The sequence below is a fragment of the Hydra vulgaris genome, chromosome 12, assembly GCF_038396675.1.
Source record: "Hydra vulgaris chromosome 12, alternate assembly HydraT2T_AEP".
Taxonomy (NCBI): Eukaryota; Metazoa; Cnidaria; class Hydrozoa; order Anthoathecata; family Hydridae; genus Hydra; species Hydra vulgaris.
Window position 1 is genome coordinate 73,649,275 of NC_088931.1, and position 14,960 is coordinate 73,664,234.

Here is a 14,960-nt window from a genome sequence, read left to right on the forward strand (position 1 = left end):
CACCTTCTTAATCCCAATTTGAGAAGGAGTCGTCGAAAACAAGAAGAGCTGACATTTTTCCCATTTGCTGTGTTAATGTCCTTTGCCAACTCGGTCGATGCTTTCTTAAAGAAAGGGTTTTTTAATATTTATTGCTATCTTTTGTTAGCTTAGGAGGTCTACCACTTTTCTTTCTATCTTCAAGGGAGCCAGTTTCTCTAAACTTTTTAATGATTTCTGTAACAGTAGTCTTCAAATATCTTGTATTGGATGTAGTTATTATGACACATTGTTTTAATAAATAAACAAACAAATCCCTCCTGTTCCCTCATAAATTTTGTTTATTTATTCAAAATAATATATTTTTTCAGCTTTTCATATATATATTATTAAACTCAAGTGCGCTTTAAAATTACATAAATAAAAATTGTAATAACGTCTAATTATACAAGTGGTCGAAAACATATTCACAGTACTGTATATCTATTTTAAATAAATTCTATTTATATATATATATATATATATATATATATATATATATATATATATATATATATATATATATATATATATATATTATTCTATTTATAGCCACGCAGCCCGACGCTAGTAAATAAACCAAACAAATTAACTGAAAGGAAAAACATTTTTAATTAATCAATACATTAAAGATTAATGACCGTTTAGGGTCGTCTCAGTGTATAAATAAATATCCATAATAATTTATCTAACAAAATTTAAAAATAAATATTCTGCATTTTTAAAAATAAAATGTATGGTATGCGTCTAAAAAAAAAGAAAAGAAAGAAAAGCTAAAGTCATTTCAAGTAACTAAAATGTCGTTTCAAAACATTTAGAGTAGAATATTCAATATTTCGTCTATAAAAAATAGGCCTATGTAAGATAAAAATAAATTCTTAGAACTTAAATTCAATCATTTCCGTCCAACAAGAAAGAAAGTCTGCTATAGTCTCGCTTGTGTAAGTCTCTTAAGCTTTCAACCCACCTTCGGCAAACCATTACCATTATAGCAAAAAGAAAACCGACGCCAAATATTGTTGCCATAACCAAAGACACATTATCTGTGTGACTGCTTACTGCTCGTTGCTTAACTACAATACGTCTATTGTTTGTTCTATTATTTGGTAGAACATCGCTTTCTAATTAAAAAAAAATTAAAAAAATGATTATAATGTATAATGATTATACATATCCAAACATAGAAATTATTTTTTAATTTATTAGTTCTAACCTTCAACTTTTTTTTGTGCTTTATCCTCTATAATAGTTTCATCAGACTAAACAATATATATATATATATATATATATATATATATATATATATATATATATATATATATATATATATATATATATATATATATATATATATATATATATATAAATTATGTTAGTGTATTCTACAAACAGAGTGCTCTGTTCTTAAAGAACAGAGCAATAATTTTTTATTTTCTCTCCATTTTTTGCCGTATAAAAATATAAATACAACCAATATTTCCAATATACAGATGGCCGGGGCAAGAAGAAGACACAATTTGTCTTATCGCCAAGCTCCGAATAATAAATTAGTAAAAACACTTATCTAATTTTTTCTTTCTACACAGTGTTTCTCCATCAGTAGGTTCATCAGGAAGAATGTCTAAACATTAAAAAAATTTCAAATTATAGAAAAAATTATTTCACAGGATATTGGGAATTGTGATAACTAATTATATTTGTATATATAATTAATTATGTAAAATATATATAAAATATTATGTAAAATATATATAATTAATTATGTATTGTACTACATAATTAATTATAACAATTCCCAACTTCCTGTGAAATAATTTTTTCTATAATTTGAAAATTTTTTAATGTTTAGACATTCTTCCTGATGAACCTACTGATGGAGAAACACTGTTGAAGAAAGAAAAAATTAGATGAGTGTTTTTACTAATTTATATATATATATATATATATATATATATATATATATATATATATATATATATATATATATATATATATATATATATATATATATATATATATATATATATATATATATATATATATATATATATATATATATATATATATATATATATATATATATATATATATTTACAAATAGCTTATTTTTTACAAATAGTTAAAAACTAATCTTAAAATGTGTACAATGCTTTTAATATTTTGGATACCAAATACAGATAAACATATTCAAAATGTTACAAGATAAATGATAATATTAAAAACATTTCTTTAAACCATTCAAGTAATCCTGCCAGTGAACATCTCAGAGACACTTCAGGACCTTGAATTTACATATACATATTACAATACAGACACATTTTATAAAGGAAATCAACAAACTAATCTTAATGCAAGAGAAAAATTATAAAAAGCGTTACTTAATATTATAATAAAAACTTGAGTCTGCCTAAAGTAATCAAACATGACTATTTACTATTATTACTCTTAAATAAATGAACTTTTTTTATTATATGAGTATGATAAAACTATTGCTAAAAAGAATGAAGATAAAAAATGTTGAAGTAACTTCTATTCTTCAATTTTTTATGGACCATATAAATAAAAATCAGAGTTGGTTTCTGACTTGCGCTGCTTAGAAAAAAAACTATACAATATGGTCGGTCCAAGTGATCCAAATAAATAATAATATTTCCTTTGAACTTCATAGTTAGCAAATTAAATTAAAATGTTTGATTCTTATCCGTGAGATAAGATCTTTAATAAAAATTAGTTTTTAACTAAATCACCTGGAGTAATAAACCATCAAAATCAGCGAACGAGTTCATTAATACAACTATTGCCTAATGTCATACATAAGCCAATGCTGTTACTCCTGAAGTGCCTACATGTCTCTATATGAAATATATTCACTTAAGGTTAACAAGCAACCAATATAAACAGTGGAAAACAATACTCTGCTGTTTAAAAGAGTGGGATATGCTCCTATTTTCAAATCACCAAAAAACCTTTTACAGTTAATAATTATAAAAAACAAGCCTCGACTTCCCAACAACTTTTATCCAAAAAAAGTCAACAAACAAGGGTGTTTGTGTGGAAAATTTTATGTTGGTGAAACAAAGTTCAAAATTTTAACACATGTTAGCCAACATCAAAAGCATAATTTCAAAATAAAGTGAAAAAATCAGCTTTAGCAGAACATTCAACAAACTGTCATGGTCCCTTCAGTAAAAAAAAAATAATACAGTTAAATGATAAGTTAAAGGTGATTACTTTAAGAGCAAAATGAGAGAATCTTTAGAGAATGTGTTCTCTAAAAGATGATCATTTGAGTTTAGATAAAAGTTATTATGTCACATGGTTATCTGGAAATTGTACTTTTCTTACTTAAGATGATGGAACATATTGCATTAAGAATTAATTTGGTGGGTTTTTTTTAATATTAGTTTGAATATTAAGAGTATATAACCCTAGAAAAGTGAGAGAATCTTTGCAGATTATGTAAAAAGTAACCCCAAGAACTATTGTTAAATGTATTTATGTACTTTTTATTTAATATGATTTTAAAAAATAGAAATAAATAGCTAATTTTATTATATTACAAATAGTAAGCACTTACTACATTGCCTTCTAAGGCATTAAACTTTTGTAATAACCAATTTGATATTTTTGGCTCTGCAACAACAGCAACTGCTGGTTTTTTAATTTTTTTATTTTGTTCTTTATTCTCTTCAAAATGAGTACTCAAATTTTCCAAACTAGATAACTTTATTTTTGAAGTTGTAGAAGTGGTTGTTTTCACTAAAATAAAATTTACTGGTTATAATAAAACCATAAGTATTTATTAATTATTAAATTTAACAAAATTTGTTGTTGTGTCTATCAAATTTTTGATGGTGTCCTAAGATTGCTCAGTTAAAAAATAATTTTCACTTCATAAGTCTACAAAGCATAATTTTTTGTCTATTTGGTGCCTATGATTTTGTCTAAATTTACTTGATTTCATAAAACCAGAAATATTGATTTTTGCCAATAAAATCTAAATTACCCAAAAAATCCCTTAACAACAAAAAAACTCCTTGATCACATATTTTTAAAATAATTTTATTGAAGGTGATAAAGATTTTAGTGTCTAAGGAAAATTTTTTAAATGATAAACTTACCTTTAACTTTTTTGAAGTAATCCCAAACTGGAGAGGGCATTTTAAAAATAAATTTTCACGCACATTCACTGAGAATTGAAAAACAACTGAACTGAGTAATCAATGAACTTCAATTGAGCACAAAATAGTCCATTTTGAGGTTTTTAAATAGAAATTAACTTTTTAATCAACAGCACACGCTGGACAAAAAATTAAAAAATGAACTTCTGTTAGAAAAATTGTATTTTTAATTTTGTGCTCGTTTTCAGTTTTTGAAACGATGCTGCAGTGAAAATTTAATTACTCGTTATAAGTCCAAATTATATATTAAATAGATCTTCTATACCTCATTAAAAAATCGAGATTGTTCATTTAGTGTCCGTTTTTAAAATGATTGTCTAGAAAGACAAACATTTTTTATAGACAATTCATTTTTGATAGTTGTAATTAAAATTGTTGCAATTAGTGCTTTGTCGAAGTCTATTTTTGTCCTTTTATAATAAGTCCATTAGAGATTGTCTGGTTGCTAGTATATACCTGCGCACTTGTACACCAAATAAAATTTTTTAGCTATATGTAGAAAAAAAGGTAATATGCAAAATTTTTTTTTTAACATCTACACTTCCAACAAGGTTGCAAGCAACCACTATTAGAGTTGGAAGTTACTGGAAGAGAAAAGATAACGATTAACAGACAACTTAAAAGATCGCAAACTATATGAGTCGGGAAAATAAAAATTGTTGTGATAACTGAGTTAAAGTCTGCCAGCTTTATCTGAGTTAAAGTCTAACAATCAGAGAGTATTGGCTTTTTTCAAGACAAGAATAAATGGTAGTATCAAAGTGTAGAGAGATCATTGATGTAAATTAAAAAAAGTGTAGAGCCAAGGAGAGAACTTTGAGGAACCACTGTTATAGGAAATGAAGATGAGTATTGTCTATCAAGCATAAATTTTATACTACAATTGATAAGAAAGGATTCAATAATCCCTTTTAATCAATTCTTATAAATTTTTAGTCTTGTTGCTATTTTTCTGTTAAAGGATTTTTTATACTATTATTTTTATTATTTTATTAGATTTTTACATATTATTTCCTACTTTACACTTTTCTTACTATTTTTGTAATTAAAAATGATTTTTAAAAAATAGTTCATTCGTACTATTCTCTTAAAACTGTGATTTAAAAATAAAAAAAGTGTTTACTATTTTTATACCAAACTCAATCAATGTAATCAATAAGTGTTTATTCAAATAATTATTAGGAAATGTCTTTTAAATGTTAATTCAATTAATTCTCTAAATGGGCAACATTACAAGACTATGGTACATTACATAAACCAGTAACTAACAATATCCAATGAAGTATACTTTAGGGTGTTACTTTATTTTTAACTTACAATTCATTTTGGACTGCCATATTATGCTAATAAACCTTTATGTCAATCAATGTGGAATGCATCATGCTAGTAGAAGTCATTTAAATCACAAATCAATTAGAGTTCTTCAAAGCAAATATTTTGATACTGCTTTTAGGAGTTCTGTGCTAGAAATCTATTTTTAAATTTACTGTTTGATATATTTGGTAGGAATGAAATCTCTTTTGTCTAAATGGAGAAATGTTGTTTTTAAATAACTCTTTATCAACTGAAATAATATCATGTTAATCTCAAAATTGTCAAATCATAGATTATCTTGTGGAATGGAATAGTAGATAATTGTGAAAGAGAATCCAACAATTTAGACAGGGTTTTATAAAAGCTTTTTCGGTCAACCAAATCAGAATTAATAAGAATTTTACATGAAAAAATCTTACTGGGCAATTCCATGTGAAAACATACAGGGCATGCAATCCTTAGTTTCAGATTTTGCTAATTTTTACACCACTCAAAAATTTGTGAACATCTCTCAACATCAACGACTACATTGGTATTTTTGTAATAAAACTAGCCTCAGTAAAATTGCAATAAAGGCCAAAATTACAGGTGTTTTTTCCAGGTCATTTTCAGCTTTCCATTGCACACAGAACAGAAACAATGACGAAAACCATTTTTTTAAATGGTGGATTTTTGTTGGTTCAAGGCAAAGTTTGAACCAACAAAATGCCCTGGATTTCACATGGAATCGCCCAATTCCTGTTTTAAAAGTAATAATTTTAAGTAAGTTTGACCATGCTTTTTTCTCTGATTAAGAAAAGATCTATTACATTGGTCACATATATCAGTTACATCGGTTTTTTTGTCATTAAACTCGCCCCACTAAAATTGCAATAAAAGTTTTAGCTGTTATGCTTACTTTTAAATATTTTAAGTTGCTTTATTAGATTCCTTGCCTCAAAATATGTAAGTGTACATATTTTCAGCTTTCCATTGCACACAGAGCAGAAATCATTTTTTTGAATAGCGGTTTTTTGTTGGTTCAAGTTAATATAGTTTTATCTTGGAAACAGTTTGGAATTAGATGATGAAATTCTGGGGATGTTCATTTTTTTTTTAATATTTGAGTGGTGTAAAAATCAGCAAAATCTGAGACTTAGGGTTACATTTTGAAAAAAAAAGGATGATACCCTACTAAGACTACTGGATAAGAAATTATTGCTAGTATCGCCAAAAATTCTATAGGAAAAGCACAATTAAGTTGCACTAACAGCACAAAATATTTTAAAAGCCTTTTTAAAAGTAAAATAAAAAAGTATTTACAAATCAACTTAAGTATAATTTTTAAAATATAAATATCCTTTGTGCTTCAAATAAAATCAAAAATTTAACAATATAATATCGATCAAAATATCAACAGTATAACAGTCGTTATTGCTTAATTGACAAATTAGCACAACAATTTAAAGACCTCGATTTAACAGCATTTTTCGGCAAAGAATTCTAGCTTTTAATTATTCTGTTAAAGAAGTTATTTCTAAAAGAACACTTAAATTTTTCATGTTCTATTCTTTTATGTTCATGCATATATTTGATGGAGGTCCATTGGTTGTTATCAAGGAAATAAGTTTCAGATTTTTTAACAAATCCACAACTTGTTAACCATTTGATATTTTGTTAAAATATATTAAGTCCTCCCTAGGTCTGCGATTTTTTAAAATCATTAACTTAATTTCAGAAGTCATTCTAATAAAGTAAGTTTTTTATTCAGGAATAAGTTTTGCGGTTCTTCTTTGAACATTTTCCAGTTCTAATGTCAGTTTTTAGAATTAGGTTCCAGACTGGCTCTGCAAATTTGAGACAAAGTCTTACTAGCGTCAGATGTTTCCGTTATTTCAGAGTTTCAATAAATAAAATTTTTTTTTATTAAAGCCTTGTACTTTAGCAACTGCTGATTTTAATTGTCATCGTCATCAACATGTAAGTTTGTTTTTTTTTCCATCAAGTTTCTTTTTTTTAACATATAGCTTCTCTAGTAACTCTTGTTTTTTGCAAGCGGCTCTTTTAATGCATTAGATTATGACATATCTGCTTTAATGTCATCTAAATAGAAAAAGAATCATTAAATAATGACATTACTTTTAGTGATATAATCTAAAAAAACATTTATATTCAAGGCATAAACCTAATGCTATTCTTTTTTCAGCACGGAATCCAATTTCATCAGATGACTTCTTTAAATTCTCAATTATAGATAATGTCTGTCAAATTTAGGTATTGACAATTTCAATATCCTCCATAACTTTTCTTTTTGTTTCCATTTTCAATGTTTTTTCTACAGACAGGGCTTTTGAACATTGATCATAAAATACTTCTTTCTTGCTTGTTTGCAGTAATCTAATCTTTTGTTACTTTAAGTTCATGAGCCATGAACCCATGAAATGTGAGGTAATCTTGGATTGAACATAAAGAGATTATAGTGTCTGGGGACATATTGTCATCGATCAGACTTTTGTTGCTGCTAAAACCACATTCAACTTGAGCTTGTCCGTGCGATAAAATGAGGACAATTTTGAAAATGTGCTGTAGATTTGCATACATCTTTAAACCAGTGTATTTCTACAAAAAGTAGTCCAAACAATCCTTATCTTTATCAAAAGTCAAAAATACTTTTTTGTTATCAACGACTGCACTTTTACAGAACCTGGAATATTCTTTTTTAGCTAAATCACCAACAGAAGCTCTAATTTTCTTGAAAGTAACAAGCTTCATCAACAGTTTGTCAAAAAAATAATCACACTTTTCTGTGATATTCAACCATATATGATGGGAGAATATACACCAGACAGCGAGCAACCAGTGAAGACAAAGGACTTTTCTCAATAATATGAGTGCACATTGAGACAAAAAAATCACATATTTTCTTTTTGAACTTGTCAATTTGAACATCAGTAATCTTTCTCTCACTCTTGAGTTGCTGGAGATAATACTTCAATGAAAAACTAACATTGATCTTGCTGGTTGAAAGCCGGTTTGCACAACTAAACAAATCTATTCTTAACAAAGATGTTGTAGTTTTGTCATTAAAAAGAAACATCTAACCAAATGAACGTCACATAAAAGTTGCATAGTAGTTCTTCAAGTGCCACCACCAGAAAAGAAGTCATTGGTTTATCAGTTTGAAAAGAAACTAGAAGAAAAAAAATAGTAAGATTGAAAATAACATTTTGTGATTTTTTCTCAAAATTTTAAAAATAATATGAAAAGAATATTTCTATACTTTTGTAATAAAACAAAATATATTACATAAAAAGCAATAAAATTGCATCTGGATCAAATATTACCTACAAAGGAATGTATTTAGACTGCGACTAATTTCTTCAAAAAACTTCAACTTTTAAGGAACTAAAACTTTATTTGTTCGAGCACTTAAATGTTCAAAGTTGGTGTTTTGCTCTGATTTACCAAGTCCAGGTTGCTTACTCTTTGGTAAAGACTTCCAGTAGTCAACAACTAAGATTACTTTTGTCCAAACCTCTATTGCTTTCTTGGCAACACTTTGATTTTCAGCCCGTCAAGTGCAACAAAATATGTAAGGAAAATCTGACCTTATTGCCTCAGCTATTCTTTCATAATCACTTGCTCTTGATGGACTTTAATGAAATATTTGGTACATTGAAGACATTAACTTCTTTAAGTTCCAACCTGTAGCTTTAGCACCAGTTTGTAAGGATCCATTGATAGTATTTAAACCACAGGCAATATTAATGAGTGTACTTAATTTATTGTTATGACATTCTTTGTTGAGCATTTCCAAAAAACAGTTTAATTATATTAGGGCCATCCATAGAAACCTGAAGCATTTTTTCAGCATTTAAACCAGTCATGCAGGATTTAAGCATATTTAGAATATCTGGGGCTGCAGCTTTTCCCATGAACTCTGAAGTATAATATCTTGTACAAACAGTATTCCTCTCTTCATTCCAATAGCGCACATGTAAGTACATTTGACCTTTCTTTAAAACTTTATTGCAAGATTTATGAAAAAGATATACAAAGTTATCCAGCAGGTTAAGATCTTTTATCAGAATTTTTTTTAAATAAGGGGCAAGACCATGAGTTACAATATAGCCAGATTTTGTTCGACCACATGAAAAGTTGCTGGCAATTTTGCTATCTAGAAACATCAAAGCAAATTGTCTAGAATTATTCACTTGATCTAAAAGAGTATTTGCTTTGAACAATATTTAAACACCAAATTAATTCTGCTTTCAAAACTGCTTCCTTCTGAAGCATATCTGAAATGATACATTACTTTGATGAGGTAGGCTTCTGTGGTACTGATTGCAAAGTTTCTTCAAACAAAACAACACAACCCTCTTTAGGCAATCGCTATATGTGCTTTTTAGTAAGCAACCGGGGTTGATATTTGACTGGGGCCAGGTTTGATAAAACATAGCCGGGGCCGGGTTTGTGACCGGGGCTGCATTACTATTGATATTCCTTATAAATATATTATTGTTATTTAAAATTCATGGTATATTTTATATAAAGGTATATATATCATCTCATTGTCATCATCATCATCACCATCATCATCATCATCATATCTACATCATCATCATCATACTCATCATCATCATCATCATCATCATCATCATCATCATCATCATCATCATCATCATCATCATTATCATCATCATCATCATCATAATATCATCATCATCATAATATCATCATCATCATCATCATCAACCATACAGTTGATGATGATGATTAAGATGATTATGATGATGATGATGATGACAATGATCATCATCATTATCTTAATCATTGGCATCATTATCTTCTTCTCTGATGCACACTATAAATATAATTACTACTCTCATACTCTCTCTAAGATCATTGCTTCTTTTCCTATCTTTTAAAGACACCATATATCCATCTGATCTACTTTGTTCTTTCTTATTTGTCATTGTAAATATTTATAAATTATATTATATTTGTATATATTATTTTTGTGACTTTTTCTTATATTTTCTTAAACTTTCATAACAAATTTTAACTTGAAAAAAATAAAAAAAACAGCAACAACAACAACAACAACAACAAAAATCCAGCCCCGGCTAGTAACCCCTGCAAATTGTGTTTGTTTAGCCGGGGTCGGGTTTGCAAAAACCTCTGTTTTTAGCCGGGGCCCTGGTCACTTACTAGTGCTTTTCTCCTCTTTCATGTACATCAAGAGCCTTTATACCTATGCCTGCTAATGAGAATGACTTAAAACAAACTTTGCATCTTGCAAGGCTGGGATTTTTATCTTTCTGAAATCAAGAAGTGCAACTATCATTATTTAATAGGTGTTCACTTGTAAAGAAAACAAAATAAAATAATGTAAAGAAAGTGAAAGTTAAATACAAAAAGCCAAAAAAAAACCATTAAAAAACTTACTCTAATACTTGGAGGGCTGATATTTGATATACATATATGTGGTATATATATATATATATATATATATATATATATATATATATATATATATATATATATATATATATATATATATAAAACAAAAGTATAGGATTTTAACTCATCAAAGAAGTAACTTTATGCTTCTCTATAGATAAGTATAATCTATTTCCTTTATTAAAATTAGATCCTAAATGATAAAAAAAAAAAAAAAGTAAGGAGAAATTAAGGAGAGCAATCAAATTTTAACTTTTTTAAAGGTTATTTAAGAACTTTTAAGTAGTTTTTTTTTTTTTAAGGATATTTAAGGTTTTTAAGGAGGAGTGGGAACCCTGGATTTATATTTAAATTAGTTATAAATAAAAAAGTTATAAAATTAGTAAAATAATAACTACATTCTGTGTGATAGCAGGTTTGTTTAAATAAGGTATTCCAATGAAATCATATTTTTGGGTGTGGAAATATTTCACCATTTTTACAGAAGATGTAGTAGTATGATGTGTAGTACAAACAAACTGAAGATTGAGACAAGAGACAAGAGGTACCAAAACAAAAAATTTTAACAAATATATTGTGTCATGTTAATACAAAGCAAATATGGAGTTAAACTGGTCTATCCTAAAAACTTAAATTAAATTAAACTGGTCTATCCTAAAAACTGCGCTTGCCTATAATAACATTTCCAAAAAATGTATACTATGTTTACAAGAAAAATTTGAAATTATTACTCATATAGATCAAGAAAATTTACTAAATAAAAAATCAGAATTAATTTCTAAATGCAGACATGAAAATAAGTTCTTTTTAAAAAAATATTGAAAACAAATAACCAGTCCAAATTCTAAAGAGTTTTTTCTCATGATTTTTTAATTACTACATGTATTACATAACTAATTATAACAATTCCCAAGTTCCTGTGAAATAACTTTTCTATAATTTGAAAACTTTTTTATGTTTACACATTCTTCCTGATGAACCAATGATGGTGAAACACAGTGTTGAAGAAATCAAAAATAGATATTCGCAAACTCTAAAAACCCGCCAAATCTACGAACAGACTAATTCTATAGGTTCAAAAAATACCCTGACTAAGCGAAATAAAGTTCTAGAGTATTCTGTTGAAATGTTTTAAAAATTGTATTATTAGAGATTTGTTAAGTTTTAAGACTTTTTTTTTTTAATTCACCTCCCCAAGGCCAAGAAGGCCATTACAGACGAGGATGCTACTTAACTGTGTTTATAACCTCTCTCAACTCTATAACTCCAAAACACAAACCTTACCAGGGACGCGGTGGGGATCCAACTTGGAACCTCTTGCTTATGAAGCAAGCCCGCTACCTCTACAACACTACTGCGTTTTAATTTCAAGCATAAATTGTTTTAAGAATATATTATCAAACAAACTATTATTTTAATATTATAGCTCATTCTCAGAGCCACATTTGCAAAAAGATCTGTAAAACTATTATTATTTGTTTACAAAAATAAATGCTTTAATATAAATAAATATATATTTTTTAAATTGTCAAAATTTTGAAAGTTTATTATATATTATAGATTTTATTAGTATATTCTTTTTTTTTTCTTTTTTTTTAAAAAAAGTATGTATTTTTTATGCAAATGTCATTTTGTGTATCTGTTTCTTATTCTAACTTAATCTTTTAAAGCATTCTTTACGATTTATTTTGTAAACAAAAAGACTTTTAACAATAATTGCGTTTTCAATGAAATTATTAATAATCATCAAAGTTATTAAAACTAATTATGAAATAAACATACAAGAAGTTTCTGATTACTTAAAACAAACATGCATACAAAGTAACTCGCGGATGAACAAACACCGCGCCTGAGGTCACGAACAGAACACAAATATACATATTTATATATATATATATATATATATATATATATATATATATATATATATATATATATATATATAAATATATATGTACTCTCTCGTACTTAATAGAAGTGGGTGCGGCAGATGTTTATTAATTAATTTTTAGAAAATTTTCCCATCAACCATAAGCTCATTAACTCCCCTCCTCCCAGCATTTTTAGAACTGGACTAAAACTCCCACCTACCCTTTTATTTCTATCCCCCTTGTATTAAGGACTCGAGAGTAACATTAGACAATATTGTTTAGTCCTCTAGGAATCTTTATTAATGTAATGATTTTATGGGACTAAATCTAAGCAATAAAACTAGAAAACTGTTTTGTTTTGCACAAACTACAGAGTAATGGGCAAACAGCAATGACACATCCCATAAGAAGAGAGCTGAACAAAACTACAAGTTATGGAGCTATATCCAATATTAGGCAATATTGTTTCACAAACATAATTAATCAGTTTTCTTCTGTGTACCGTATAACTGATTATTTTCCCCAAGAAAAAAAGTTTTCAAGTTCTTAGATATTGGTTTACAAACACTAATTATTTTTGCTTCAGTTGCCATTCTTACAAACTTGTTATACTTAAAGTTACTTTTTTCTGTTTTAAATACGAAATAAAATTAAAACCCCCCCTCACTAAACATCATCAGCGATATTGTGAAGCAGTTCCACTTCCTCTTCATAAAGTATTTTTAATCTTTTTAGTTGATTTCTATCTAGTTAATCTACTTTATACAGTAACTCAATGGTTTAATTATTTCATTTGTTCATGTATATAATTTATATATATATATATGTATATAATTTTTACTTGTCTTCAAGTTGTTGAAGACAAGTAAAAATTATATACATATATATATATATATATATATATATATATATATATATATATATATATATATATATATATATATATATATATATATATATATATATATATATATATATATATATATATATATATATATAATTTTTACTTGTCTTCAACAACTTATTTCGCCATCAGCAAGCTCATCAGGAATTTTACTAATTTATTATTGCTCTGTTCTTTAAGAACATTGAGCACTCTATATGTAGAATGCACTAACATAATTTATATATATATATACATATATATATATATATATATATATATATATATATATATATATATATATATATATATATATATATATATATATATATACATATATATATATATATATATATATATATATATATATATATATATATATATATATATATATATATATATATATATATAACAGCATAAAAGTTGTTAATATTAAAAAATGTTAAACAGTATGTTAATTGTTTTATACTTAAAAATGATTATTTAAAATGAAAATCTTAAACACCTGGTGGAGAATCTGCATTATATCCAGTGACAAAACCAACTTGTCCAGATCCCAAAGTATTTGAAATACTCAAAGCATTTTTACAATCTTGACCTTCACTTGAACATTTTAATAGTTTGCAATTTTCTGTTAAGTCTAAGACATCCCAGACATATCCATTACATGTATCATGATTGCAACAAACCATTCTACAACTAGCTAAGTCAGTGGTCTTTTTTTTATGAATAAATAATGCTGGATATACCGTGAAAAGTATTGAAAATCCATTATTAACTGTGAATTGACATTGGCCTTGAGTTGCAATAGACCAATCAGATTTCATGGAAACAAAAGTAACTCCATAGAAAAAGGTCAGTAAAAACCAAATTATTTTCATTCTCGTTAACATCATAAATTACATGTCTGCATTTGTCTATAATAAAATTTATATCTCAAATTACCTTTATTTTAACTATAAAAAACATAATAAACACTTAAAAAACTATGTATGTGTATATGTGTATATATATATACATTGTTTTTGTATATGTATATGTAATTTTTGTATATATATATATAATTTTTACTTGTCTTCAACAAGTATATATATATATATATATATATATATATATATATATATATATATATATATATATATATATATATATATATATATATACATATATATGTTTACATATATATGTATATGTGTATATACATATATATATATATATATATATATATATATATATATATATATATATATA

At 26.4% G+C, this 14,960-nt stretch overlaps 1 protein-coding gene across 1 annotated transcript; it reads right to left on the minus strand.

The window, feature by feature from the left end:
- Positions 1–606: 606 nt before the first annotated feature.
- On the minus strand, positions 607–14,628 carry LOC101239631 (uncharacterized). The gene is made up of 4 exons (XM_065814385.1): positions 14,215–14,628; positions 3,596–3,777; positions 1,232–1,277; positions 607–1,139 (listed from the first exon to the last, which is right to left on the minus strand). The coding sequence occupies exons 1-4, from the start codon at positions 14,603–14,605 to the stop codon at positions 910–912; spliced, it is 849 nt and encodes a 282-aa protein (XP_065670457.1). The 5' UTR covers positions 14,606–14,628; the 3' UTR covers positions 607–909.
- Between the last annotated feature and the right edge of the window lie 332 nt (positions 14,629–14,960).

Coding starts and splice junctions, on each gene's coding strand:
- LOC101239631 (XM_065814385.1), bottom strand. CDS start 14,605: ATGATGTTAACGAGAATGAAAATAATTTGGTTTTTACTGACCTTTTTC. Junction 3,778..14,214: donor TAATGCAGATTCTCCACCAG/GTGTTTAAGATT, acceptor ATTTTATTTTAG/TGAAAACAACCACTTCTACA. Junction 1,140..1,231: donor AGCACAAAAAAAAGTTGAAG/GTTAGAACTAAT, acceptor TTTTTTAATTAG/AAAGCGATGTTCTACCAAAT.